Raw genomic sequence first — 26,774 nt, 5'->3', positions numbered from 1 at the left:
CAGTCCATCACTGAGGGAAGTCAGGGCCGGAACCATGGAGGAAGCTGCTTACTAGCTTGCTTTCTGTTGCTGTGATGGACACCATGACCCAAAGCAACCCTAGGAGGAGACGCTTTGTTTCATCTTTTTTTTTAAATTTTTTTTTAAGATTTATCTATTCATTATGTATGCAGTATTCTGCCTGTATGTGTCCCTGCAGGCCAGAAGAGGGCGCCAGATCTTATTACAGGTGGTTGTGAGCCACCATGTGGTTGCTGGGACTTGAACTCAGGACCTCTGGAAGAGCAGTCGGTGCTCTTAACCACTGAGCCATCTCTCCAGCCCTCTTTATTTCATCTTATAGCTTACAGTCCATCGTTGAGGAAAGCCAAGGCAGAAACTCTAGCTAGGAGCTTAAAACAAACACCATGGAGGAACAGAGGAGTGCTGCCCTGGCTTAGTCTGCTTTCTTAAACACCCCAGGACCACCTGCCTATGGTGGGCTGGCCCTTTCCACATCAGTCATAGTCAAGAAAATGTCCCGACAGGCTAATCTGATGGCGGCAGATCCTCAGTTGAGTCTCTCTCTTCCTAGGTAACTCTAATTGGTCAGGTAACAACAACAACAACAGCCACCCCAGCCTTACCCCGTCCTGTGTGTCTCTCTGATCCTCTACATCCGCCCATTCAAGGGCATTCTCTTTAACCCCACTTTTCTAGAAAGTAAACTGAGGCTTAGGGAGATTTAGGGGTTCACTGAAAGATACAAATTAATAAATATCAGAGCCAGGCATAGCGCCTGCCTGTTACCCTTCTACTCAAGGGGTAAAGGCAGGGACATTGTGAATGTGAGGCCTGCCTTAGCTATAACTACTTGGGAGGTTGGGGTACAAGGATCACTTCCACTGGAGAGTTCAAGGCCAGCCTAGCAACAGTGACATTTTATAATAAAAAAAAAAAAAAAGTAGCAGAACTGAGTTCCAAACCCAAGTATTTGTGGCTCAGTAGTTTCTGTGTGTGCAAATCCATACCCCTAGAGTAACCACTTCATGACAAGGCCAGCAAGTCTGGCGTAGGAGCAGCATTTCTTTAAAAAATTTAAAAGTATTTATTAATTCAGAAAGAGTGAGTGTTATTCTTTTTCTTCTTCCATAATGTTTGTTCCGGGGTTGAACTCAGATCATCAAGCTTGGTGGCAAGTACCTTTACCCGCTGAGCCATCTCACTGACCCCTAAGCAGCCAGCCAGCCCTTTTCCCTTTTCAAGACAGACTCTTTACATAGCCTTGACTGGCCTGGAACCTGCTATGTGGTCCCAGCTGGCCTCGAACTCACAGAGCTTCCCTGCCTCTACCTCCTGAGTGCTAGGACTACAGGCATGCACCACCACACCTACCCAGTATTCTTTATATATATAGGTAAGATTTCAAAATAAGCCATTGACTGAAATACAGGTCTCAAAAACTTCGTAAAGCAAATGTGTAATTTAGCAACATCTGCTTCTTTATTCAGAATAAGCTCCAGCAATGGGTACAGTGTCCAAGAGCTGCCGAGTGTGAGGTGCTCTGGAAAGCAAGGGTGACAGACAGGCATCTGTGGTCCTGTCCTACAATGCCACAGCCTTGGTTTAGAGGTGTTTTTGTTTTTGTTTTTTGTCAGAGTTTTTCCAGGCTTGTCTTGAACTGCCGGCCTCAAATGATCCTCCCACTTTTGGCCCCCAATAGCTGGGCCTATGGGCCTGGGCCACCCCACTCAACCCAAAGCCACAGGTGGTGCTAATTTTGATGTGATCCATCCACTGTGTTCATAACTGGAAGAAAATGCTTCATGTCAGAAAAAAAAAGAGAGATTTGAATTTTTTTCTTTGTCATCTAAGAATATCAGCCTCTCTCTTTCTCTCTCTTCCCGGAGTAGGATCTCATGTAACCCAGGCTGAGGCTGGCATTGAACTCCTGATTCTCCTGCCTCCAACTCTCAAGAGCCTGGATTGCAGGCTGATGCTACCACACTTAGCTTCATGGGCTCTTTTAGGTGTTAGCCGCTGATGCCCCACCTCCCCTAAACAGAGTTCTGTGGAATATTGTGCCTTTGACATAAAAATGGCTTTTCTGTAGGGCTGAGGACATAGTTCAGTGCAGAGTGCTAGCCTAGCATGCACAGGCCTGTCTTCTAGCCCCAGCACATAGGAATGAATGAATGAATGAATGGATGGATGAATGAATGAATGGTAAATGGATGAAAGCCTGGTGTAAACAATCAGGCCTGACACAGGAGGACTGCCAGGAGTTTAAGGCCAGCCTTATGAGTCCCAGGAGACCCTAGGCCATAGAGTGAGATCTTGTTTCAAAAAGTAAATGAATGCTGGGCAGTGGTGGCGCATGCCTTTAATTCTAGCACTTGGGAGGCAGAAGCAGACGGATCTCTGAGTTCTGAGTTTGAGGCCAGCCTGGGATACAGAGTGGGGACAGCCAGAGCTACACTGAGACACTTTGTCTTGAAACCCACTCCTCCCCAAAAATTAAATGAACAAAAATAAGTAAATAAAATTGTAAAAATGGTTCTCTGAAGAACAAAGAGTTTGTAGTGGGATCAAGATGAAGTGAACATGCCAGGTGGTGGTGGTGTGTGCCTTTACTTCCCAGCACTCTGGAGGCAGAGGCAGGTGGATCTCTGTGAGTTCGAGGCCAGCCTGGTCTACAGAGTGAGATCCGGGATAGCCAGCGCTACACAGAGAAACCCTGTCTCAGAAAAACAAAGATCAAAACAGAAGATGAAGTAGACAGCGTGGGCAGAGTTAGTTGCTATCCTGAGTATCACGTCCTCTGCCTCTCTCTAACACATGGGCTTCACAGCCAGAACACAGGCTTGTAGGGCGTGGCTCTTGTTCCCCTATAACAATGAACGAAGGACAATGCCGTAGGAAAAGGACTCGCATTTTTAGCTCATCCTGCAGGAAGCTCCAGCCTCATCCCTGGAGATGTAGATGGAGCTGCTGCTCACAGGTACACTTGGCCCCAGTCTCCATCACACGCTGTTGTACACATCTATGAACTGGTCTGGAGAAGGCCTAGCATAGCCCTCAGTAACTGGTTTTTAAGGCCACTGACAAGGAACATGGAGAATTATTGCAAAACCCTGGAGTGACTGGAGCAGTACAGATCAAGAGGAGAGAATGGGGTGGGGTGCTGGGAAATATGCTCTCTCTGAACCTCAGGATGCCTGCACTCAGGGATGGGGATGTGGAATATCTGTGTGGCCCTTCTCCCCTGCAGATGTTCATCATTGACAAGGTGGATGGGGATGTCTGCTCGCTGAATGAGTTCTCCATCACAGGCTCCACCTATGCTCCTGAGGGAGAGGTGTAAGTGATCCACGAGTCTCCTCAGGGCCGTGTGCATACCCCCACCTCCTTTACTTGACATCTCTCTCCTCCTACTTTCCCCTTCCTTTTCCATTCCCTTTTTTTCCCAACTATCTTCTCTCCCACCCGATCCTCCACCTCCAAGTTCATTACCATCTCCTTGCCTTCCTGATGCCCGTCTGCTTCTCTGTGCTCTCTGCATCTCATGCTCTGTTCTCCTCCATTTCTCTCCTGCCTTTCTTCCCACCTTGCTGCCAGCTTGAAGAATGATAAGCCAATCCGAGCAGGGCAGTATGATGGGCTGGTGGAGCTGGCCACCATCTGTGCCCTCTGCAATGACTCCTCCTTGGACTTTAATGAGGTAACCTTATACCCCCAACGCTCCCGCTTCCGTTCCTGCAGCTCAGAGTCTGTGCTTCCTGGGTGGTCCAGGAGGAAGGGTCTTAGGGAGCAAACAAAAATGCAAGGAAGGTGCTTGGCTGCTTCTTGACCCATCCAGATGAAGATGGGTGTGTTGGGTGAGGACAGGAGATCCGGGCACACACTTCCTCTCCCTCCTCTGTCCATTTCAGACCAAAGGTGTCTATGAGAAGGTGGGCGAGGCTACAGAGACAGCCCTCACCACCTTGGTGGAGAAGATGAATGTGTTCAACACTGAAGTGAGGAGCCTCTCTAAAGTGGAGAGGGCCAACGCCTGTAATTCGGTGAGTCAGGGCGCCCTCCACAGGCCTAGACCCAAGACCCGGGCAGACCTAGACAGACAAAGCCTTGTGTCTGTGCTGGGACCCCAATAGGCAGGCAGTGGCTTCATCCAACTCCTTTTCCCCATAGTCATATGGCTTCTGTTGTCTGGCCTCAATACCCTGGGAGGTCACTTCCTCTTCTTGTGACCCAGAGTTGGACAGAGCTGCATGAAAACCATGGTGCTGCCTGCCAGGTTGGCCTGAGTTCAGCCGCAGCACCTTGGTTTCCATACAGCCATCAATCCCACAAGGTGAGGTCTTCTCCAGGGCACGCTGTCACTCACTGGACTCCAGCTGTGAACACTTGCTGGTTTCTGAGTATCATGTTACTTACAGCTCTCTTTCTTGACATCCTCCTGCCTCAGTCTCTCAAGCGTTGGCATTAACAGTGTGCACCACCATGGCTGGCTTTCCTCTATCTCTTCCTATACTTCTTCATTGGTACTAGGAAACGGAACACAGAACTTACATGTACTAGGCAAATTTCTTTCCTTTTTTTTTTTTTTAAAAAAAATTATTCTCTAAGTTTTTCCTTTCTTGTATGTGCAAGATACACACTGCTGCTTTTATTATTATTATTATTTCTTTGTGTGTGGTGAAGATGTATGATGTGTAGTGGGGAGCTGTGTGTATGTGGAGGTCAGAGAACTTTTGGGAGTTGGTTTTTGTTTTCACCAGGGGTTCCAGAATCAAACTCAGGCTTGTGTGGTCATCAGGCTTGTGTGGCAAGCGATTTTACCCACTGAGCTGTCTCTGCTTGTTGTTAATATAACAAACAAGTAGAGTTTGAGGCTTCTCGCCTGCTGGGCAAATGCCTTCACTGCCAACTCCCTAGCTCTTGTTATTTTTATTTGGTTCTATGGATGGTTTATTTGTATATGGTGCTGGGATTGAGCTCCATGCCTCGCACATGCTAGGTTGGTGCTTTACCACCAGGTAAAGCCTTGGCCCCATCTATGATGTAGTTGGTAAATAAAGGCTAATTCTTCTTCTTATTCTTCTTCTTATTATTATTATTATTATTTTGTTTTGTTTTGAGATTACAGCCTTGCTGCATAGCCCAGATGGGTCTTAAACTTACACCAGTACTCCAGCTTTAGTCTACAAGTGCAGGGATTATAGGCATAACTCACCATGCTTGGCCATGGCTCTCATTCATTTTTCATTGTGTGCTAGGGAAGCAGAGGCAGGAGAATTACCATAAATTCAACACCAACCTGGACTATAGTGAGAGACCCTGTCTCAAAAAGAGTCTTGGTCATATTGGCTATGTTCCCCACTGGCACCACATTAGACAGTGCAGGCTACATTTCTTCGGCCACTGAATGTTCTGTTGGGTAGCAGCATGCAAGGCCACTCTGTTTCTGTTGTGATTTAAACTGGACACTTGAACTTGGGGTGTGGCTCGGTGGTAGAACACTTGCCTAGAATGTGTGAGCCATGAGGTCTATCCTGAGTACTACAAAACTGAAAATCAAACAGCCTCCAGTGGAAATGGTATGCACCAGCCCTAGAGTTTCTGCACTTGTCTTGTGGGTAACTGGCTTTGCCTTAGACTCAGCCTCAGCAAGGGGTCTACTCTGACATCCAGATCCTTTCGGACTGCTTTAAAGGGATCTGGTCTTTACCTCCCAGGTGATCCGCCAGCTAATGAAGAAGGAATTCACCCTGGAATTCTCCCGAGACAGAAAGTCTATGTCTGTCTACTGTTCCCCAGCTAAGTCGTCTCGGGCTGCTGTAGGAAACAAGATGTTTGTCAAGGTCAGAAGCCTTCCCTCTCTGACACTGGGGCCCTTTCCAATGCCTGCCCTCGGTACCCTGGAAGGCAGGCAAGAGTCTCTGAGTGCTGTTCTGGTTTTCCAGGGTGCCCCTGAGGGGGTCATCGACCGCTGCAATTATGTGCGTGTTGGCACAACCCGTGTGCCATTGACGGGCCCGGTGAAGGAAAAGATCATGTCAGTAATCAAGGAGTGGGGCACTGGTCGGGACACCCTACGATGCCTGGCCCTGGCCACCCGGGACACACCCCCCAAGCGAGAGGAGATGGTTCTGGATGACTCGGCCAAGTTCATGGAGTATGAGGTGAGCCAGGGAAGGCCTCTTCCTGTTCTGGGAATTGTGTTGAGACAGTTTTCCCTCCCGGCCACTGCCTGTCATTCCCTGCTGCATCAAGTCAATGACTGTGCACTATGGATCCCCAAATCACAGGGCATTAAGGGGGGGCAGGTTTATGAATCATCTAACCCAGCCCTCAGGAGCCTGAGGTAGGCCAGCCTCAACTGCACAGGCAAGACCCTGTTTCAAAAAACAACCACGAAAACAAAAGCCAGGGGAAGATGATGTAGTCCAGGGCTGCTGTACGTGTGGTGCTGGGGCTGGAACCTGGGGACAGGCGGGTGTGCAATGCCCGAGCTGAACCTGCAGCCACCGTCCGCGCTAACTGTGCTCTGGGGACTGGTGATGTTGCATTCCAGAAGGAATGAGCTTGTTTTGAGGCGACTGGTATATTTCCTGATACAGGCTTCCCGCTTGCTGTGGGCTCTGAGCAGCCCCCAAAGCTCACTGCCTGCATTTATGGGGGCAGATTATGATGGCCTGCCAGGTGACAGGATGTGCTCAGAGTGATGGGCTAGTGACAGGTCTGCTTAAGGAAACACTACCATGCTAACATGTAGCTTTCCTTTTCTTCTTTTTACTTATTTTTTTCTTGTTGTTGAGATGGTCTTGTTATGTAGCCAGGGCTGGCCCTGAACTCACACTCATGATCTTCTCTTTACCTCCTGAGGGCTGGAATCCCAGGTGTACCCACCACACCCAGCTTTAGCTCTCCTTTTTGCAGTGGGCCTCGGCACTGCAGAGTATGCAGGCATTATAAGGAACGAGAACGCTTCTGCCTGTACTTCCTGTGCAGATGTCTAACACCAGGCCCCACGGCAGCACGCTCCAGCTTCCCCAGCATTACCGCCCATCTTCCTCTGAACTTCCTCCGGTTCCTACCAGATCACTCCTTGACCGGTCTTTTCCAGATGGACCTGACATTTGTTGGTGTTGTGGGCATGCTGGATCCACCCCGCAAGGAGGTCACAGGCTCTATCCAGCTGTGCCGTGATGCTGGGATCCGAGTGATCATGATCACCGGGGACAACAAGGGTACAGCCATTGCTATCTGCCGACGAATTGGCATCTTTTCGGAGAATGAGGAGGTGACAGATCGTGCCTACACTGGCCGAGAGTTTGATGATCTGCCCCTGGCTGAGCAGCGGGAAGCCTGCAGACGCGCCTGCTGCTTTGCCCGTGTCGAGCCCTCACACAAGTCCAAGATTGTTGAGTACCTGCAGTCCTATGATGAGATCACAGCCATGGTGAGAAGTTCCGGAGTGCTGTCTGGGTCATGGCTCTGGGTTGTGTCCCCATGCATGCTCAGAGGCCCCAGGGACATGCACAGAGGAGAGGGATTTAGTTTCTGCTTGGGGTCTGAGGGAGGGGCATAAGGTGTCTGGAACTCTGAGTTTCTCTCTTTCTCCTTCTGCCTTCAGACAGGGGATGGTGTCAATGATGCCCCTGCCCTGAAGAAGGCCGAGATTGGCATTGCCATGGGATCTGGTACTGCTGTGGCTAAGACCGCCTCTGAGATGGTCCTAGCTGATGATAACTTCTCCACCATCGTGGCTGCTGTGGAGGAGGGCCGCGCCATCTACAACAACATGAAGCAGTTCATCCGCTACCTCATTTCCTCCAACGTGGGCGAGGTGGTCTGGTGAGCAGCCAGGGCAGGCATCCAGAAAAAAAGCAGGGTTGAAAGGGCTGTTCGTGGGGCTTGGGACAGGATCAGTGTATGACCTCCTTCCTTTGGCAGTATCTTCCTGACAGCCGCCTTGGGGCTGCCCGAGGCCCTGATCCCTGTGCAGCTGCTATGGGTGAACCTGGTGACTGATGGGCTCCCTGCTACGGCCCTGGGATTCAACCCACCTGACCTGGACATCATGGACCGTCCCCCCAGGAGTCCCAAGGAGCCTCTCATCAGTGGCTGGCTCTTTTTCCGCTACATGGCAATTGGGGGTGAGCAGGAAGGGACTCAACAACCCTTCCGAGCGCTTGGGACTGACCTTTGTCCCTGATGCTAACTTCTCCCAAGTCAAGCTGCCCAAAGGCACCTCTTCCTCAACCAGCTGTCTCCAGCTGTGTAAGGCCCTCCTGATACCTTCTGTCTCCTCAGCCCTGACCTGAACTCCTTTTCTTCCCTCCACAGGCTATGTGGGTGCAGCCACTGTGGGAGCAGCTGCCTGGTGGTTCTTGTATGCAGAAGATGGGCCTCATGTCAGCTACCACCAGCTGGTATGAGGACGGGGCGGTGGACACTGGGAGGCATCTTGAAGGCTTTTGTGGATCTCAGACTTTCGTCTCTTCCCGTATAGACTCACTTTATGCAGTGCACTGAGCACAACCCTGAATTTGATGGCCTGGACTGTGAGGTCTTTGAGGCCCCTGAGCCCATGACTATGGCCTTGTCTGTGTTGGTGACCATTGAGATGTGCAATGCTCTCAATAGGTAGGTCCCTTCCACTTGGGTGGGCCCCGATGTGCCTTCTTGTGCCCTCCGCCTCTTCTGCCGCTCCTCTGCCTTACCACATCTTTCTGTGTACTCTATCCCTCCATCTGCCTGGCCTTTGCCACAGCCTGTCTGAGAACCAGTCTCTACTACGGATGCCGCCCTGGGTGAACATCTGGCTGCTGGGTTCCATCTGCCTGTCCATGTCCCTCCACTTCCTCATCCTCTATGTTGACCCCTTGCCGGTGAGCCTTCTGCTGTCCCTTCTCCCTGACTCCAGGGAGTCAGTTCATGCCTGTGGCCATAGGGTGCTCACAGAGGAGGGTAGTTCGCAGCACCCTGGTCCTTCTTTTCTTCCCGAAAAAACACTTCGTCTTTCCTGATGGTTGCTGTCTCCACCCCAGATGATCTTCAAGCTCCGGGCCCTGGACTTTACCCAGTGGCTCATGGTCCTCAAGATCTCACTTCCAGTCATTGGCCTAGACGAGCTTCTCAAGTTCATTGCTCGGAACTATCTGGAGGGTAAGGACATCCCTCTTCCCTAGCACTCAGTCCTGAGCAGAGCCCCTGCCCTCTGCGCTGCGACTCCGTGCCACACCTCACTCCCCTCTTCCTTTGCAGGTGGGTAAGTTCTCTTTGGCCCTGGCAGGACCAGTGTCCCCAGGGAGGGCAGCCCAAGCCCTATCCCCACTCCAGCCATGACTGGTGGGGTTTCCCCCAGCCTGCTCAGCCCTGTGGGCCTGTGGGCCTCCTTCCCCCTTGATAACGGCCTCTCTCTGTCCTCTCTGGCCACAGGATAACCGTCCCCCTCCTCCATGTCTTTGAGCGTGTCACAGGTATCTCCCCACACACCTTGCCCCAGCTGCTGTACCCTGCCGCTCGCCCACCAGCCCCCGCGCACCCCCGCGGTCACTTGCGCTCACAGCTCTCCCTTGGAGCCGCCGCTGCTGCTGTTGCCCGCTTCCACATGAGGGCCGTGCCCTTCCTGTGGGCACTGGCAGCTGTGAGGCTGCGTCCTGGCCTTCCAGTCTGCTGGGCTGCGCTGCGTCGCGCTGGCTGTCTCTGCTGCTGGGGCGGTGGTGGCTGGGGGAGGGCTGGGGTCTGGCACACCACAGGTGAGTAGGGAAGGGGGCCATGGGCCCTCCAGGTGAGTGTGATGGAGATGCACAAGGAGATGCAGCTCTCCCTCCCGTGCCTACTTCCTTCCTTTCTTCTTCCAGATCCAGAAGATGAAAGAAGGAAGTAACCAGCCCTTTTGCCCTGTCCTCCCCACCCTAGCAACGCATCTTCAGCCAGAGCTGAGACACAGACCCTTCTTCTCCCCCAATTCTGTTTATAAACAAAGTTCCCTGCCCCTCTGTTCCTCTTCAGCAACCTGCCCTCCCTCTGAACCTTGTAAATCCCCTTCCCAACCTCATGGGGCTGGCAGGGACAAGGCGGCTGACTGAGCTGAGCTGCTTATTTATTGAAAATAAATGACAGAAAAGTCTGGCCTTGCCTCCATATATCTTGACGCCTATTTCCGGTGCCTGTGGACAAATACTTTAGTGTCATACAGTCCAGAAAGCAGCTGCGTGTCCCAGGACCTATGAGGAATCCACTGATGCCAACAGCTTCTAGTCACAAGCTGGACGTGCCTCAGAGCGGGACTGGCTGCTGGCTAGAGGTGCCAGGGCAGGAGGGCAGGGTCCATGAGGCAGCATGGCAGCCTGGAAGCTACAGGGCTCAGCCTGTACTTTGGTTCTGGAAGGAGGCTGGGACCCTCATCTAGGTATCATCCCTGAGAACAGGCCCAGCCACCCTGGGTGGAAGTAGTGGCCCTGGTGATACTACCATCTAGGCCTGGAGTGGGTGGGCTCCATTCTGAGACTGCAGTCCGTGTCTCACAGTTCTGGTGGAGAAAGGGGTGGCTTCCCCAGCAGGAAAGCGTCTCGCCTGGCTCCTCAGGAGTCCTTGATGCCCTTGATGTCCCTGAGGGGTGCCTCATCCAGGATGCTACGTACTTGCTCCAGAGTCTCTGCTTGGCGAATCCGCTCCAGGCGTACCTGCGTGGTTGGGTGGGAGATATGGAAAGTCCTGCTGAGGAAACAGCCCCTGCCTGACCAGCCAGCCTCTCAGGTCAGCTCTGCAGAGGCAATCTGTGTTCAGATGGGGTCAAGGGAAGGAATAGGTCCCAGGAGCTTGGCCTGAGGAAGTCTGGGTGCTGCTGGCCATTGGTGGGGCTGACAGCACGAAGCTGTCACTGCAGCTGAGGTGTGCAAGAAAACATTTTGGGCAATAGCTCAGGAGGAAAGACCATGCCAGGTCCAGAAAAAGGACCTTTCCTAATTGGGGGCTGCCTCTGTGAGACCCAGGACAAGTCACTCAGAGCCATACCAACTAGGTAGGAAAGGCCAGGCCATACCTGTAGGGCCTGGGACAGCCGAACAAAGTCCCTCTGCACCTGTTCACTGGTCTCCAGCTCGGCCTGCAGCCGCAGTGCCTTGGCCCTCTGTTCCGAGAGGAGGTCTGTGAGCTGGGCCTACAGGGACAAGATGTGGAGCTGGGGCCTGACGCATCTTTGGCTAGGTGAGAGGGTGGGTGGCCAGAGCCACGGGATGACCCACATTGGTGTCCCTTCAACACCACCAGACTCTGGCTTCCTTTGGCTCAAGCCAGGTGGCTGATGCAGGGCTTCCTGCTACCTGGTCTGAGGACGACAGGAAGGATGTGAGGGGGGACAGAACCACACAGATGTGCTACCCACGCCATGCCACCGGGTACCACTCACCTTGCATTGCTCTTGCTGGACTCGCTCTGTCTCTATCCTCAGGCTACACAGGGAGGCTGGGAAGTGAAGGAGCAAGGAGACTGGAAGTCAGGCCCACATGGTCCCGGTCCCACTGGTGTGGCCCTCCACAAGGTGCTGACCCTACTCACCCTCTAGCACATCTGTGGGAGTAAGAGAGAGAGGCAGGTCAAGGCTGGATCTCCACTGCACCTCCTCTGCCCGCGCCTGACCCTGGGGACCCCGTGGTGGCTGGGACTTCCCCCACCTGTCTCCTCTCGTTGCACCCTCAGCTGTCCCTCCAGGCTGGCCCTGGCTGCTGTTTCCTCCTCTAGTGCCTCCCGCAGCTTCACGATTTCAATGCGCAGGCGCTCGGCCTCATGCTCCTGGGCCTGCTGCCTGGCCCGCGCCTGTTGCTGGGTGTGCCGCACCAGCAGATGGAGCTCCTGCGAGAGACACAAGGGGTCTGCCGGGCACAGGGCAGAAAGAAGGAGGAGGGCAGGAACCACTGGCCAGATGCACAGTGTGAAAAGAGGGAAGGGAGGGAGGAGGGCGTTGAAACAGAAAAGACGCCAACTGCCACAGTCAGAGCGGTAAGCAAGCTGCAGATTTATAGTGGGATGAAGAAACGGGAGACCAGGACTGCCACATGGTATGGAGGACTTTGAAGAACAGTGTGGGAAGTTCCAGAATACCGATAAGCTGCCAAGCCACTCAAGTTAAGACTCCATTATGTACATAATGAAAACTACAATAAAGGAGAACAGCGAGGCCTGGGGCCGCGGCTCAGCTGACAGGGTGCTTGCCTAGCAGGTATAAGCCCCAGGTTTCATCTCCAGCACTATGTAAAAACTGGGGACAGTGCTGGAGTGGTGGCGGCGGCGGCGGCGGCGGCGGCGGCAGCAGCAGCAGTGGCGGCGCATGCCTTTAATCCCAGCACTGGGAGGCAGAGGCAGGCGGATCTCTGTGAATTTGAGGCCAGCCTGGTCTACAGAGTGAGTTCCAGGCCAGCCAGGGATACATAGAGAAACCCTGTCTTGAAAAATAAAAAACAAGCAAAAAACCAAACCAAACCAAACCAAACCAACCAAACAAACAAAAAACCTGAAGAGGGATGGTAATGTGGGACTGTAATCCCAACACTCCTGAGGTGGAAGCAGTATGATCAGAAGTTCAAGACATCCTTGGCTGTACAGGGGGTTCCAGGCCAGCCTAGACTATAGAGAACCGTCTCAACAAAACAAAACAACACACACATACACAAACCAACAAAAAAGAACAGGAAATCGAGACTTCAGGACTACAGGGTCACACTGTGGATGCTGGCAATAATTCTCAGGGAAGAGAGAAGAACTAGGTGACCTACTAGTTCACGAACAAACTGTTGATAAAGTCAACACGGATCATCATGGAGGACAGGTTCAAAGATTCTGAAGAATTCAATCTTAAGGACCTGATGTCACTTAAAAATAGCAAACAGCATCTGGCGTGGTTTGGGGTCTATGATTCCACACTCAGGAGGCCAGCCTGTCTCAAAGAGAGACCCTATGGTTAACCTCCTGCAGTGAGGACAAGTGTGAGCAGTATGGGGTGTGGTAAGATCCTTTCACTTGTGGCCAGCACTTTATAATTCTTTCTCTTCATGCCAACCCTGGGGAGATGGTATGGGTCCATTTATCAGATGGAGAAAGTAAGTCTTAGACACGGCTCATTCATGAGAGCCAGGGTCTGTCCTCAGGTGTCCTTGGAGAGGAGACAGCCACGGTTGACATCAGGCATTCAGGTGCCATTTACCTGGATGGAGCTGGGCAGAGCCGCACCCTCATTCTCCCAAGGCTCCGGGCCCTGCAGGGCGGAGGAGGGCAGCTGCTCAGCCCGGAGCCCTTGGTTTTCTTCATTCAGTCTCTTGACCTCATGGTGCAGGCACTTGTGAGAAGTGGCCAGCTCTGCCTGGGGACATACAAAGTACAAGGCAATTAGAGGGACTGGACTCTCTAATCCCTGAGGCTACACCCAGAGCCCCAGTGCTAGAATGCTATCTAGAAAGCCCGGCCGCCTGACCTGCTGAGAAAAAAAGAAACCTTTTTTCTGTTTGTTTGTTTTTTTGAGATAGGGTTTTTCTGTGTAGTCCTGGCTGTCCTGGAACTTACTCTGTAGACCAGGCTGGCCTCAAACTCACTGCCTGCCTCTGCCCCCTGAGTGCTGGGATTAAAAGCATGTACCATCACTAACTGGCCCAAGAAGAAACTCTTCCTTAAAGATGTATTTATTTATTTATTATGTATGCAGTATTCTGCCTGCATGTGTCCCTACAGGCCAGAAAAGGGCACCAGATCTTATTACAGATGGTTGTGAGCCACCATGTGGTTGCTGGGAATTGAACTCAGGACCTCTGGAAGAGCAGTTGGTGCCCTTAACCACTGAGCCATCTCTCCAGCCCAGAAGAAACTCTTTACTGCCCTCTCTGACTCTAACCTCTTCAGATTCTGTTCCTGCTGACACACTGGCATCCACAGCGCACCGTATTTCATTTAGATGGTATATATATATTTTTTAATTTATTTCAGCCAGATGTGGTGGCACATACCTTTAATCCCAGCACTCAGTTCATAAGTTTTCTTAAAAAGAAGTTTAAAGCCATCCTTGCCTGTCAGCAAGTTTGAGGCCAGCCTGCACTTAAAAAAAGTGTTGGGCTGGAGAGATGGCTCAGAGGTTAAGAGCACTGACTGCTCTTCCAGAGGTCCTGAGTTCAATTCCCAGCAACCACATGGTGGCTTAAAACCATCTGTAATAAGATCTGGTGCCCTCTTCTGGCCTGCAGCCACATGTGCAGGCAGAACGTTGTATACACAATAAATAAATAAATCTTAAAAATGTTGGGGTTGGAGATTTAGCTTAGTGGTGAAGTGCTTGCCTAGCAAGCACAAGGCCCTGGGTTCAGTCCTCAGCTCTGGGAAAAAAAAAAAAAAAAAGCGTTGTGGCTAGATGTAGCCCATGCCTGTCCTAGCACTCAGGAGACTGAGACAGAAGATCACCAGTTCAGGCCAACCTGAACCACATAGTGAGACTCCGTCTCTAAAAGGGGAGAGGCAGCTGAAGAGATGGCTTAGTGGCTAGAAGCATTGGTTGCTCCTTTCCTGGACCCAGGTTTAGTTCTCTGCACCCATGTGGCAGCTCACAACCAATTGTAACCACAGCTCTAAGATATGATCTCCCCTTTGCCTCCATGGGCACCAGGCACACATGGCTGGCCTTGAACTCACAGAGATCCACCTGGCTGTGCCTCCTGAGTGCTGGGATTAAAGGCGTGCGCCACCACCCGGCTTGAACCATCTTGCTAGCCCCTCAAACATGCTTTTGTAAGTGCCAAAGTAATTGCCAACTTCATTTAATTTTTAAATATCTATCTATCTATCTATCTATCTATCTATCTATCTATCTAGTCTACAAAGCGAGTTCTAGGAAAGGTGAAAAGCTACACAGAGAAACCCTGTCTTGAAAAACAACAACAAAACAAAACAAAACAACAACAACAAAAAACTGGGAGACAATATACACATTTCCAGATCTCTGGCTTCTCTTTAAAAGCAGGACGTCTGACCACACAGATCTCGGGCACTTTTGGGTGGAACTCGTTTGATTTGCTTTCAGTCCTGATTCTGCAGACTGGATCGCATTAGCTCAGTTTACAGATGGGTAAGAAGTACATTCTAAGGCTGTGGGCTTAGTTCAAGATTGCAGAGCTCTGGCCACAGTCAGGCCACCCCCAAAGTCTTCACCTAGTGAGAGCAGCTGCGTGGGGGCCCCGGGCTGATACTTGGCTTTCCACACCCTCCAGGGCCCCAGGTGGTCCTGACCTCTTATCCCCGGACCAACCCCCCCCCCCCCCCCACCAACCGGAGAAGTGGCACTCACCATCTGCAGCTGCACGCGTTCTTGGGCCTGGCTCACGGTCCCTTGCAGAGTTCGAAGCAGTTGCTCTGAGTTCTGGACCTGGGCCAGGAGCACTTGCATCTAAGGAGGGAGGAGGGTGAAATAAGAGGGACGCAGGGGAGGGGGACGGGGACGGGGACGGGGAGCGGGCGCCCCTTGAAATGAGGCTGAACGTACTTGCTTGACACAGTCCTCATTGCTCCGCCTCAGTCCCTCTTGCAGCTCATCCCGTTCACGGCTGACACTTTCCAGGTCCTTCTGCAGCTGCCGCCCCTGCCAGACCACTGAGACCTCAGACTTGTCTTTCAGCTCTGCTGGAGGGGATTATGCCTATTCTTCCCTTCCCCATCAGCCCTCAGTAGGTCCCGCCGCGCCTCCAAAGTGGAGAGATGCGTTTTATTTCGTGCCATCTCTGCTGCCATCTTCTGGGCTACTTAAAATTTCCTTTTCTCTCCACTCCCACGCCCGCCAGTGCTGTGGGCTGAATCCAGAGTCTTGCACAGGCTAGGAAGTGCTCTACCACCGAGCCATACCCCATCCCCTTTCAGTTTTGTTCTGGGCATTTCTCACGGTAACATCATCCCTACAGCATCCTTACCCATGCTCTGCCCAGCTTCCTTTGCTGGGAAGGGACCTTTCTTCCCACTGTAGCTTTAGTGCGGGCCTCATACATATCAAGGGGTCCACTCACCTCTACCTGCAGCTGCTCCCACTGGCTGTCTGGAACAAGCTGGTACCCAGGAGGGGGTAGGTAGATGCCCTCAGGGACCAGAGTGCCAGTGGACACCAGAGAAGCTGTCTCTTCCTGCTCAGGGCTTAGGCCCTGGGTGCCTCGCAGGGAGGTACTACTGGCCGCCCCGCCGCCCAGGGAGAAGGAAGAGATGGAGGCACTGTCGTCACAGTTGTGGGCAAAGGCCTCTGCCGCGGAGCCTGCATCTCCACCGGGCTCCTCCAAGGGCTCCAGGGGAGGCGAAGGGTTCCTTGACAGTGGAAGCAGCTCCGTGGAGCCATGCAGAGAGGCAGGCTGCTTTGGTCGTCTCTAGGGAAAGTGGGAGGGGAGAGGCTAGAAGCCAGCATCCCCCCCCCCCCGGCACCCCTCCCTCCCTCAGCACCCCTGGCGTCCCCCCCTTCCCCTCACCTGGATCTCCTGGATCAGTTCTTCGGCCCTCAGCAGCTTCACTTTCAGCTCCGCTATCTCCTGCTCCATGGGTAACACAATTTCCCGGAGCTTCTCTGAGTCTTCATGAGCCTGGAAGGATGGGGCGCTGGGTAGTGACAGCCCCTCCCTCCTGAAGGATGGCCACCAACTGTTCTAATCCCCACTGAAGGTTATGCCCACCCACAAGATTCCAGAACACACGCTCTAAGTGCTTCCATGGCAAGGGGCCCACGGCCGTGACTAGCTTCCTCTTGTCCGCTCATTCTTCATCCAGACATGCATCTTTTTACACCATAGGACCTCTGGTTTTTAACTGGGCACATGGTCTCAGTTCTCTAGAACCATCTACATCTCTCAGCTTCTCTGAAACTAAACGTGATCACATAACTTGGTTCTAGCTAATGAGATGTAAGCACATGTGTAATCTGTGAATTTACAGACCAAGTCCTTAAAGGAAGCTGTGTCTTTCTTTTTTTTGTTTTTTAAAGATTTTATTTATTTACTTATTATGCATAGTGTTCTGCCTGCATCCCTGCAGGCCAGAAGAGGGCGCCAGATCTCATTACAGATGGTTGTGAGCCACTATGTGGTTGCTGGGAACTGAACTCAGGACCTCTGGAAGAACAGCCAGTGCTCTTAACCGCTGAGCCATCTCTCCAGCCCCTGTGTCTTTCTTTATAACTCCTTGCTGACTGGAATGTGGATATGATGCCTGGCATTCAAGCAATCATCTTGGACCATGAGGCAATCTACTAGCTACAGTCAAACAGCAATATAGAAGCTTAGGTTTCTTTTCTTTTTTTTTTTTTCCTGGAGCTGAGGACTGAACCCAGGGTCTTGTGCTTGCTAGGCAAGTGCTCTACCACTGAGCTAAATCCCCAACCCTCTTTTCTTTCTTTCTTTCTTTCTTTCTTTCTTTCTTTCTTTCTTTCTTTCTTTCTTTTTCTTTCTCTCTCTCCCTCCCTCCCTCCCTCCCTCCCTCCCTCTCCTTCCTTCCTTCCTTCCTTCCTTCCTTCCTTCCTTTCAAAACTTAAGTATTTTATCTTATGTTTATGGATGTTTTGCTGGCATATGTACATACATCATGTGCATTATCTGGTGCATTCAGAAACCAGAAGAGGGCGTCTAATCTTCTGGAACTAGAGTTACAGACAGTTGTGAGCCACCAAGCAGGATCAGGGAACTGAACCTGGATCCTCTGGAAGAGTAGCTAGTATTCTTTCTTAACTGCCGAGTCCTCTCTCCAGTTCCAGAAATCTGGGTTTCTAATGACTGTTTTATCAGTATGGACTTTAAAGAAAAAAATAAAACAAACAAACAAACAAAAAAAAACCTCCCATCTTATTAAACTACTGCTGATTTGTATTTCTGATCACATGCAGCCAACCTCATCTTAACTGACACATCTTCCCATCCTGCCACCCCAACCAGAAAGCTGATCATTTCTTCACTATCTCCTTTTAGGTTTGGGATCCTGCATGGGGTCAGTAAAAACAGTCCTGCTGGGTGGTGCTGGTGGCGGCGGCGGCACACGCCGTTAATTCCAGCACTTGGGAGGCAGAGGCAGGCAGATCTCTGAGTAGACCAGCCTCGTCTACAGAGTGAGTTCTAGGACAGCCAGGGCTACACAGTGAAGCCCTCTCTCCACAAACCACAAAACAAGCAAGCAGCCCTGCCCCCTGCTGCATGCTCCAGGCAACGTGTGCCAGTCATGCTTCACGTTACCATCTCTCTCAGCTCACTTCGACCTCTCAAACCCCCCAAAGTCTCCTTAGACAAACTAATGTAACGGCACGTGTCACAGACAGGGCGTCTGAGTGGTTGCTCAGACCTGGAATGCACGCTGTCTGTACAACAAAATGCACGGCACAGCTGAAGGCAGCATCAGAACCCGCCTGACAGACTTGAGGCTCCTTCTGCTGTCCCGGCCCTGCCACTGAGCCACACCCTGTGCTCGGAAGGCCTGGAAGCCAACAGCAACTTCTAGTCAAAGCTGCAGGCCAGACTTCCTTTCCTGGGCCCCAGTTTTGTTGTCTGATTTTTGAGGTAAGGCCTCTCTTTGACCCTGAGCTTCTGATCCTTCCACAGTGCCAGCACAGACATGTGCCGCCGTGCCTGGTGTTCTGCAGCCCTGGGACTGAACCCAGGGTTTCATACACGCTAGGCGAGCACTCCAGTGACTGGGCACAGCTCCGGCCCTGACCTCCTGTCTGACCTTTGTTTTCACCAGTGGGAAACTGACTCTAGCCCTTGCTTCCTTGGGATCTAATTACCGGCCTCACAGAGCTTCTGTGGAGATCAAGTAAGGTAAGCACGCACACTGCTCGTAAGAGGAAGCATATGGAAATATACATGTCCTAGAATTTAATTGTTTTCATTGTCTCTTAGGTGGAAGGGTCACTACGTACCCTCAAACTCATAATTCTTCTGCCCAGCTTCCCCAGTGCTGGATTATAGGTACATGCCACCACGTGCAGGTATGAAAAATAGAGAGTACTTGCCTATCATGCACGAATGTATATATATGTATGTATATGTATGTGTATGTGTGTGTATACACTTGTACACACACACACACACACACACACACACACACACACACCCCTTTTTCAGGTTTCTAACTGGCTATGGGTGTGCATGCCTATATATCCTAGCACTCAGGAGCTGAAGCAGGAGGCCTTTGGCAAGTTCAAGGCCAGCCTGGGCTACACAGCAAGATCCTGGTTCTTACTATGTTATCCAGGCTGTCTTGAAGTCCTAGGCTCAAGCCATCCTCCTGCCTCAGCCTCCCAAAGAGCTGGGGCTATCAGTACCTGTCACCACACCCAGTTTCCTATTGTTATTAATGACAGGAACAATAAAGGAGGCATTACACCCTAGGGGTCGAGAACAAGGACAGTTCACACTGTTGAGCACTCAGCAGTGTCCAGCACAGAAAGGGTTAGTCTCCTTCCTCTACGGGACTGACCTTGTTTCTGGAAGTAAATAAACCTGGTCACTTCCAGCAAGGATCCTGCTAAGCAGTCAACAGTGGAGAGGCTCAGTGTCTACCTGGAGTCATTACTGTGTCCAGTGACAGGAAATGAGACGCCAACCATCACCATTGCTCCAAACCCCAGGGACAGGCAGTCCGTCCCACCCCAACCTTTTCCATTTGCTTCTCCAAGGAGTCCAGGGGGTGGGCCCGGGCCAGCAGCTGTTTGAGGCGGTCCAGCTCTCGGTCCTTCTCCTCCGAGTCCTGCTGCTGCTGCCGCCGTTCCTGTTTCAGGGCTGCGACCTGGGTCTCGTAGCCGCTGATGGAGTCTGTGGGAGGGAGGGGTGGCTGCTTGGTGCCTGCTCTCTCCAAGGAGGTCAGCTACAGCAGTTACCATGGTGAGCTGGGCAGAAATGGACCTGGGCAAGACCTTGTACTAGTGTCCTCAGGAGCAAGAGGGAGTGTGTCTAACCCCGGGTGTTTCAGGATGAAGTCAGACCATCTATGGAAGCTGTCAACCATCTGACTACAATGAGGACCAACTAACTGAACAGGATGTAGCTCGGGTACATTCCAATTGAGGAACTGGCCCCAGGGTATTTTTACTAAAACCAGGCAAGTATGAGGCCTTGCTATTAGGAAAAACAAAGGAGTAAAATATCATAAGGGTTAAGAACAAAAACAGAACCCACTCCCGTCCCAGCACAGCAAACACAACAAACCCAAATTGAAAAGTCACTTAATAAGAGGCTGGAGCCGGGCGGTGGTGGCGAACGCCTTTAATCCCAGCACTCAGGAGGCAGAGGCAGGTGGATCTCTGTGAGTTCGAGGCCAGCCTGGTCTACAAAGCGAGTTCCGGCGCAAAGCTCCCCAGAGAAACTCTATCTCGAAAAACCAAAAAAAAAAAAAAAAAAAGGCACTGGGTCCATGCAGAAAGAAAACTGAAAGTATTCCTTTCATATCATTCATAATACATAAATTCACTCAATGAGAGTCCTCCATTTTGCCAGGAGGTAATCTGACAAAGAAACAGATCATCATGCTTTGCTTAAGACACAGTGAAAGCCAAGGACAGACTGAACATCATGAGACATGAGACACAGCCTGCAGGTCGGGAGTGAATGGGAGCGCTGGCTAAATGATGCCTTGTGTGATGGCCAAGTTGGGCAGAATGGTGACCGACAATTTCCAAATAGCCAACAGCTGGCTGATGGGTGTATCTAAGGTCCCCAAATGCCTCTCAAGCACAGTGTGATATTATCTTGATATTGTGGCTAAAATAGGACCTGGACACTAAGACAAGTCAAATATAGTTCAAGGTCCTGTTTTATGCACCCTGTGACAGAAGCTGTAGACACCGAGAGAAGTATGAGCTAGAATTTCTATTTATTTATTTATTGAGACAGGGGTTCTCTCTGTAGCTCTGGCTGTCCTAGAATTCACTCTGTAGACCAGGCTGGCCTTGAACTCACAGAGATCTGCCTGCCTCTACCTCCCGATTACTGTGATTAAAACAAGCTGGAATTCTTATTATGGAAGTTGTCACTTTCTCTGTGACTTATGCAGGGGTAAACTGTACCACTGAAGAATCAATTATGGTAGCAGAAAGCTGGGCATGGGGGCACGTCCTTTAATCCCAGCATTCATAGGGCAGAGGCAGGTGGATCTCTGTGAGTTGAAGGCCAGCACAGTCTACACAGTGAGTTCCAAGACAGCTAGAGCTATGCAGAAAGATTCTGTCTCAAAAACAAAACAAAAATAAAACAACAACAACAACAACAACAAACCCTTTATGGTAGGCCAGGAATCTTGGTGTTTGGGAGGTTGAGGATTGTAAATTGAGGCTAGCCTAGGATACTTAATGAGACCTGGTGTCAAACAAATAAAACTAAACTAAGCTAAAAATATCACAAATGTAGGGCTGAAGATGGCTCAGTTGGTAAAGTGCTTAGCATGTAAGTATGAAGTCCTAAATTCAAACCCCAGGTATCCACCTTAAAAACAAACAACCAGGGGTTGGGGATTTTTAGCTCAGTGGTAGAGTGCTGGTCTTAAGCACAAGGCCCTGGGTTCGATCCTCAGCTCTGGAAAAAAAAACAAAAACAAACAAACAAACAACAACAACAATAGCTCAGTGGCTGCTCTTCTAGAGAACTCAGGGTTCAAGTTCCAGTACCTACATGCTGCTCACAACCATCTGTAACTCAGTTCCAAAGGATTTAACATCCTTTTGTGGCCTCTGAAGGCACTGTGCACAGCAGTACAGACATACATTCAGGCCAAACATCCATACACATAAAATATAAATAAAGGCTAAAAAAACAAAGATACACAACAGCATGTGCCTGTGACCTCAGTAGTGAGGAGACAGAGATGGGCTCGTTGGCCAGTCAGCCTCACTGAATGGTAAGCTCCAGATTCAGTAAGAGACCCTGCCTCAAAAATAAGTAAACTAAGCTGGGCGGTGGTGGTGAATGCCTTTAATCCCAGTAATCAGGAGGCAGAACCAGGTGGATCTCTGTGAGTTTGAGGCCAGCCTGGGCTACAGAGTGAGTGCCAGGAAAGGCACTAAAACTACACAGAGAAACCCTGTCTCAAAAAACCAACCCCCCCCAAAAGTAAACAGACAAATAAGTAAAAATAAGGTGAAGAACAACTGAGGAGATGCCTACACTGACCTCTGGCTTTCACATGTGTGTACATGTATGCACACCTGTATACAAGTACACACATACAAACTTGTACAAATGCATATAGAAAAAAGGAAAAATCTGATCTGCAGAAACACAGATTGCCCAGTTATTTGCATAACCAATGCTGAAGACCTTATATATATTCCTATTACATGTCTCAGAAAAAACAATATTTGATAATAGTGATGAATATTTACTCTAGGTACTATAGATACAGCAATTAATCACCCAGGCCCACCACCGGCACTCACGGCTCAGTGAAGATAACCATGACAATACTAAGGATGTGGGGTGAGAAGGCCCATTCTCCAAACAGTGGATGCCAGAAGAAGGAATGGTGTCCTGTGAGCCTGGCCAGGAAGGGATGCTGGCTAGAGATAAGGAATGGAAGACAGAATAGGGTCAGCATGGGCTGGTGTGTCTCGACCCGCTGGCACACCAGAAGAGCCCAAACATAAGGGTGCACAAAGGATGTAGGGAAGGGTGCAAAAGTGAAACCACGTGGCTCTCTAGGCTTTGAATGCCAAACTAAGAGGTCTGAAAATTAATCCATGGACTTTTGGCAGGTGGAGGTGGTGTTAAGTAGACATTAACATTTTGTTTTTTTCTCAGCTACTTATTTATTTATTTATTTTGTTTGTTTGTTTCAAAGCAGAGATCCTTCAGACTCTGCTTCCTAACTGCTAGGATTATAGGTGTGTGTTACCATGCTGGCCAATGTTTATTTTTTTGAAACGGTGTCTTGACTGTGAAGCTCTGGATTTCACTGTGTAGACCAGGCTGGCTTGGAACTCAAAGATATCTCCATGCCTCTGCTTCCCAAGTACTGGGACTCAAGACATGTACCACCATGCCTGGCTCCTTTATTTATTTTGAATTTATTTATGCCCTTCTACCATGTTCAGGCAGGTTCTCTGGTTTCTGATGTAAGGGGTCAGAGCACACTGAAGGAGCTGGCTTTCTCCTTCCCCTTGTAGGTTGTAGGGATTGTACTCAAGTCATCAAGCTTTACCCACAGAGCTACCTCACTGGCCCCAGGGCACTATCTTAACATGAACTAGCATTAGATACAGAGGTTGCTAGACTGCCTGGCTTCAAATCTGCTGCTATGTGGCTCTATCACTCCATGCAAGTGAACCTGTCTGTGTTTCTGGGCTTTTTCTGTAAAACAGCTAGATAATAACTCCTGCTTCAAAGAGTTTGTTAAGATTAAACACAGCCAAGGATGGTAGCTCCTACCCAGAACTCTAGTACCTAGGAGGCTAAAGCAGGAGGGTTACCTTGAGTTCAAGGTAATGCTGGACTATAAAATGAATTCCTGGCTAGCTTGGATTACAGTATAAGATCCTGCCAGAAAACAAACAAACAAACAAACAAACAAAAAAATTAGGGCTGGGGATATGGCTCGGGGGTGGAGTGCTTCCCCAGCACACACAAAGCCCTGGGTCAGATTCCCCACCAGGAATGGTAGTGCAGGCCTTAATCCCAGCACAAGGAGAAGGAAGATCATGGGTCGAAGGCCACTGAGATTATTCAGTGCTTAAAGGCTCTTGTCATGAAAGGCTGATGACCTGAGTTCAGTATCTGGAACCCACATAAAGGTAGGAGAGAACTGAATCCATAAAGTTGTCCTCTGAGCCAACATGTATAGCACAGCATGGACGACACCCCCACATATCTCTCTCTCTCTCTCTCTCTCTCTCTCTCTCTCTCTCTCTCACACACACACACACACACACACACACACACACACACACACCTAATTTTAAATTAAAAAAAAAGAGAAGTTAACATACAGTCTGAAGCCAGCCTGAGCCTTATCTCAAAAAATTAACTAATAAAAGTAAAAGAAACTAAAAAGATTACTTTATAGAGCATTTAACTCTCTGTCTGGCATGCAGTAAGTGCTCAATAAAGAGAAACCATTGTTATAACTTAGGATAAATCTTTTTCTTTGGTGTGTGGGTAGGGTAAAAAGGAGCCAATGAAAAAAAACACCCTGACTCTGACTTGACCCCAGGACCAGGAATTGAAATCCCAACAATCTCTGAGTTTGTCCTGGAATCAGGTCACAAAATCCACAATCCCAAGAAACCCTCCCTAAATCCTATCTATATAAGGTCTGTGGCCCTCTTCAGTTTGCTACTGTTCTTACCGGAGGCAGCCACCCTCCTGGATTCTTTCCCAATAAATCTTTTGAGTGAGGTTTGTTGTGCAGTGTGACATTTTTGCTGGAGAAGAGCCTAGCTGTAACAATTTTCATGAGCAGAACTGTAACACTTCCCTGGGGAAACTTTCCCTTAGGGAGCAGAGCTGTAACAATTTTTGCAGGAGCAGAGCAGAATTGTAACACTTTCACTGGGGATACTTTCTCCTAGTGGAGCAGAGTTGTTGCATTCCGGGCACCTGAGCCAAGTTGTAACAACTTCCATAGGAGCAGAGCAGAGCAGTAACACTTTCGATGGGGAAATTTTCCCTTAGCAAGCAGAGCCATAACAACTTTGCTGCGGAAACCCTCCCCTGCTGGAGCAGAGTTGTTACACTTGCATCCGAGAACCTTTTCCCTGGAGCAGGGCTGTAAGCGGCTATGCGTACAGTGACTTTGTGGTATTCCTTGGCTCCCGACTGTCAGGATACCTTTTCATCCTCGCTGGAACATTTAGTGTGTGCACAATCACACAAGCAGAGGTCGATATCAGGTGTTTTCTTTAGTTGCTCTCTACCTTATTTTTTGAGATAGGGTCTCTACTGACTTTGGAGCTCTCCATCTTGGCTAGACTGGCCAGCAAGCTTCTAGGGATATGTCAATCTCCAACCTCCAGAGCTGGGATTACAGACAAACTGCCATGCCTGGTAGGGTGAAATGAAAATTTTTGGCAGTTTACTCTGGAAGCCAAGGTCAAGGGCAGACCACAGAGGGAGATCTGTAAGAGGCTGGGGCAGTAGTTCAATAGAACTGGCCATAGTAATACTACTACCAGGACACAGAGTAAGGGCAGGCCTGCCATCCTTGAAGGGACTCTGGCCTCAGCCCAGAGAAGGGTGGAGAATAGGAAAAGGTGAGGAACCTGGGACCAAGAAAGCTGGTGTCTATCAATCCACAGAGGCCATGAGACAGAGGGAGAAAAGGAAGGAGATGCATGTATTTGTGTAGGGTACTGAGCGGGTGGAAGGAAACCACAGGGCTAAACTCAGAGAACAGGCTGAGTCTAGAGCCCCGAGGCCCTGAGGGAAATGACAAGTTTCTGGCTCATATTCAGGGCTGATCTGACATCCTCAAGGATGAGAAACGACAACCGTGAGGAATGGGTAAAGGTGAGTGCTGCACTGAGCTGTGGCTCACAAGCACTGATGACAAGACCTGGCTTTCTCCTCAAACTGGGACACAGACTTCTCTCTGCGGAGCTACATGAAGCTCACTTGAAGCCTTACTCTCTGCATTCTCCGTGAGAGGGCCAGAGGTTGACAGTCTGGAAGGTGGGTGTTTCGGGGATGGGTTCCTCACCTTTCAGGATGGCCTGCAGGGAAGCCACCTCCTCTTGGCACTGTCTCTGCACTGCAGCCACCGCCTCCGCCTTGGTGCTCTCGCTCACCTCCGCGACAGCCTTCATGGTTTCCATTTCTGCCAGTGCACTGGCCAGTTCGGCACGAAGCCGTCCAAGCTCACCCGACTCGGACGCATCCTTTTGCCCATCTTGGGGCTGGGGATGCAGCGCTGTGGGGAGACAGGGACCAACCTTTCTTCCCATGGTTCGCAGGTCTCTTTACACTTCAGGCCACCCAGCAATCCCATAACCCAGTCCCCAGACTTCATCTGCACTCGCCTCAACCCACTCAACCCACTGGGCCTGCCCCTTCCCGCCTCTCGTCGTGTACTCAGCTCCACTGTCCAATTCCTTCCAGTGGCCCCGCCCCCTTCCCTGCTCTTACCTGCTCAACCCTCAGGCCCCGCCCACGCCAATGGCCAGGACCCCGCCCACCCTGGCGGGTGCTGTGCCCCGCCCCCTTCGCAAGCCTCGGGCTGGCCCGCTGCCGCCCGCCGCCGCATTCGGCCCCGCCCCCAGCCCCCTGCTACCCACGTGCATGGCGGCGCCCTCACGCACCGACCCCTGGCCGCCCGCACCGCGGGTCCTCACCTAGGGCTGCCGGCGCAGCTGCTGCCATCGTACCAGCCCAAACGGCGGATTCCCGCACTCTCTGGTGATGGCACTCCCGCTTCCGGGTCCGCTCGGTTGTTTCCGGATCCGCTCGGCTGTTTCCGGATCGGGTCCAAGGGGCCGCGGAGGTGGAGGTGGGCGTATTGCCGAAAGACGCCGAAGGCGTTCGAGTGGCTGCGGGGTTTGGGCCCCGCCTCTCTCGGGCCGCGCGCTCGCGTCCCCGCGCTCTCTCGCCCCCCGGAAGACCCGACGGCTCCGGATCTGCCGCAGTGTTCCCTGGTGTCTCCTAAGACGCCACTCGCGCCTCCGTGCTGGGACGCCGGGCCTTAGCCCTGGAGGACGCGGCCTCCCCCTTCCCTCCGCTCGGCCGCCTTCCGCCGCAGCCCGGCTCGCGTTCCAGCGAAGCGCTGCCCAGCCCTCCCAGCACCTCCGCCCCGCGGGCCAGGGCTGGGTCGGCGTT

The 26,774-nt window shown here is 51.0% G+C and overlaps 2 protein-coding genes across 4 annotated transcripts in view; one reads left to right on the top strand and one right to left on the bottom strand.

Moving 5' to 3' along the window:
- Atp2a1 (ATPase sarcoplasmic/endoplasmic reticulum Ca2+ transporting 1) overlaps nucleotides 1-10,122 on the top strand; it is a 17,108-nt gene extending 6,986 nt beyond the window's left edge. The window contains exons 7-20 of one of the 2 annotated variants that reach the window (XM_036192009.1): nucleotides 3,251-3,339; nucleotides 3,598-3,700; nucleotides 3,912-4,043; nucleotides 5,718-5,843; nucleotides 5,946-6,164; nucleotides 7,109-7,444; nucleotides 7,619-7,839; nucleotides 7,939-8,141; nucleotides 8,332-8,417; nucleotides 8,498-8,631; nucleotides 8,759-8,876; nucleotides 9,036-9,153; nucleotides 9,427-9,467; nucleotides 9,852-10,122. In XM_036192009.1, the coding sequence (XP_036047902.1) occupies nucleotides 3,251-3,339; nucleotides 3,598-3,700; nucleotides 3,912-4,043; nucleotides 5,718-5,843; nucleotides 5,946-6,164; nucleotides 7,109-7,444; nucleotides 7,619-7,839; nucleotides 7,939-8,141; nucleotides 8,332-8,417; nucleotides 8,498-8,631; nucleotides 8,759-8,876; nucleotides 9,036-9,153; nucleotides 9,427-9,431 (1,890 nt within the window). In that variant the 3' untranslated portion in view covers nucleotides 9,432-9,467; nucleotides 9,852-10,122. The remainder of the gene's footprint in view (nucleotides 1-3,250; nucleotides 3,340-3,597; nucleotides 3,701-3,911; nucleotides 4,044-5,717; nucleotides 5,844-5,945; nucleotides 6,165-7,108; nucleotides 7,445-7,618; nucleotides 7,840-7,938; nucleotides 8,142-8,331; nucleotides 8,418-8,497; nucleotides 8,632-8,758; nucleotides 8,877-9,035; nucleotides 9,154-9,426; nucleotides 9,468-9,851) is intronic. The other variant, XM_036192017.1, reaches the window with a different exon arrangement.
- On the bottom strand, nucleotides 10,077-26,774 carry Rabep2 (rabaptin, RAB GTPase binding effector protein 2). Of its 2 annotated transcripts, XM_036192039.1 has the most exons (13): nucleotides 26,294-26,774; nucleotides 25,663-25,872; nucleotides 19,636-19,793; nucleotides 16,470-16,580; nucleotides 16,023-16,370; nucleotides 15,509-15,604; nucleotides 15,314-15,412; nucleotides 13,193-13,348; nucleotides 11,667-11,844; nucleotides 11,551-11,562; nucleotides 11,402-11,457; nucleotides 11,036-11,152; nucleotides 10,077-10,676 (listed from the first exon to the last, which is right to left on the bottom strand). In XM_036192039.1, exons 1-13 carry the CDS (start codon nucleotides 26,319-26,321, stop codon nucleotides 10,575-10,577), a joined length of 1,671 nt encoding a protein of 556 aa, XP_036047932.1. In that variant the 5' UTR covers nucleotides 26,322-26,774; the 3' UTR covers nucleotides 10,077-10,574. The 2 variants fall into 2 exon arrangements, with proteins under 2 accessions (XP_036047932.1, XP_036047922.1); XM_036192029.1 differs by lacking the exon at nucleotides 26,294-26,774 and having other exon boundaries at nucleotides 25,663-26,043.

The sequence above is a fragment of the Onychomys torridus genome, chromosome 1, assembly GCF_903995425.1.
Source record: "Onychomys torridus chromosome 1, mOncTor1.1, whole genome shotgun sequence".
Taxonomy (NCBI): Eukaryota; Metazoa; Chordata; class Mammalia; order Rodentia; family Cricetidae; genus Onychomys; species Onychomys torridus.
This window is presented reverse-complemented; position numbering and strand designations above follow the sequence as displayed.

Bases quoted from the DNA above. Each gene is read 5' to 3' on its own strand.
- Rabep2 (XM_036192029.1), bottom strand. From the start codon at position 25,906: ATGGGAAGAAAGGTTGGTCCCTGTCTCCCCACAGCGCTGCATCCCCAG. The intron at 16,581-19,635 runs GTTGGGGTGGGA...CCATCCTTCCAG, and splicing joins TGGAGAAGCAAATGGAAAAG to GCTCATGAAGACTCAGAGAA. The intron at 11,845-13,192 runs GTAAATGGCACC...TGTCTCTCGCAG, and splicing joins CTCTGCCCAGCTCCATCCAG to GAGCTCCATCTGCTGGTGCG.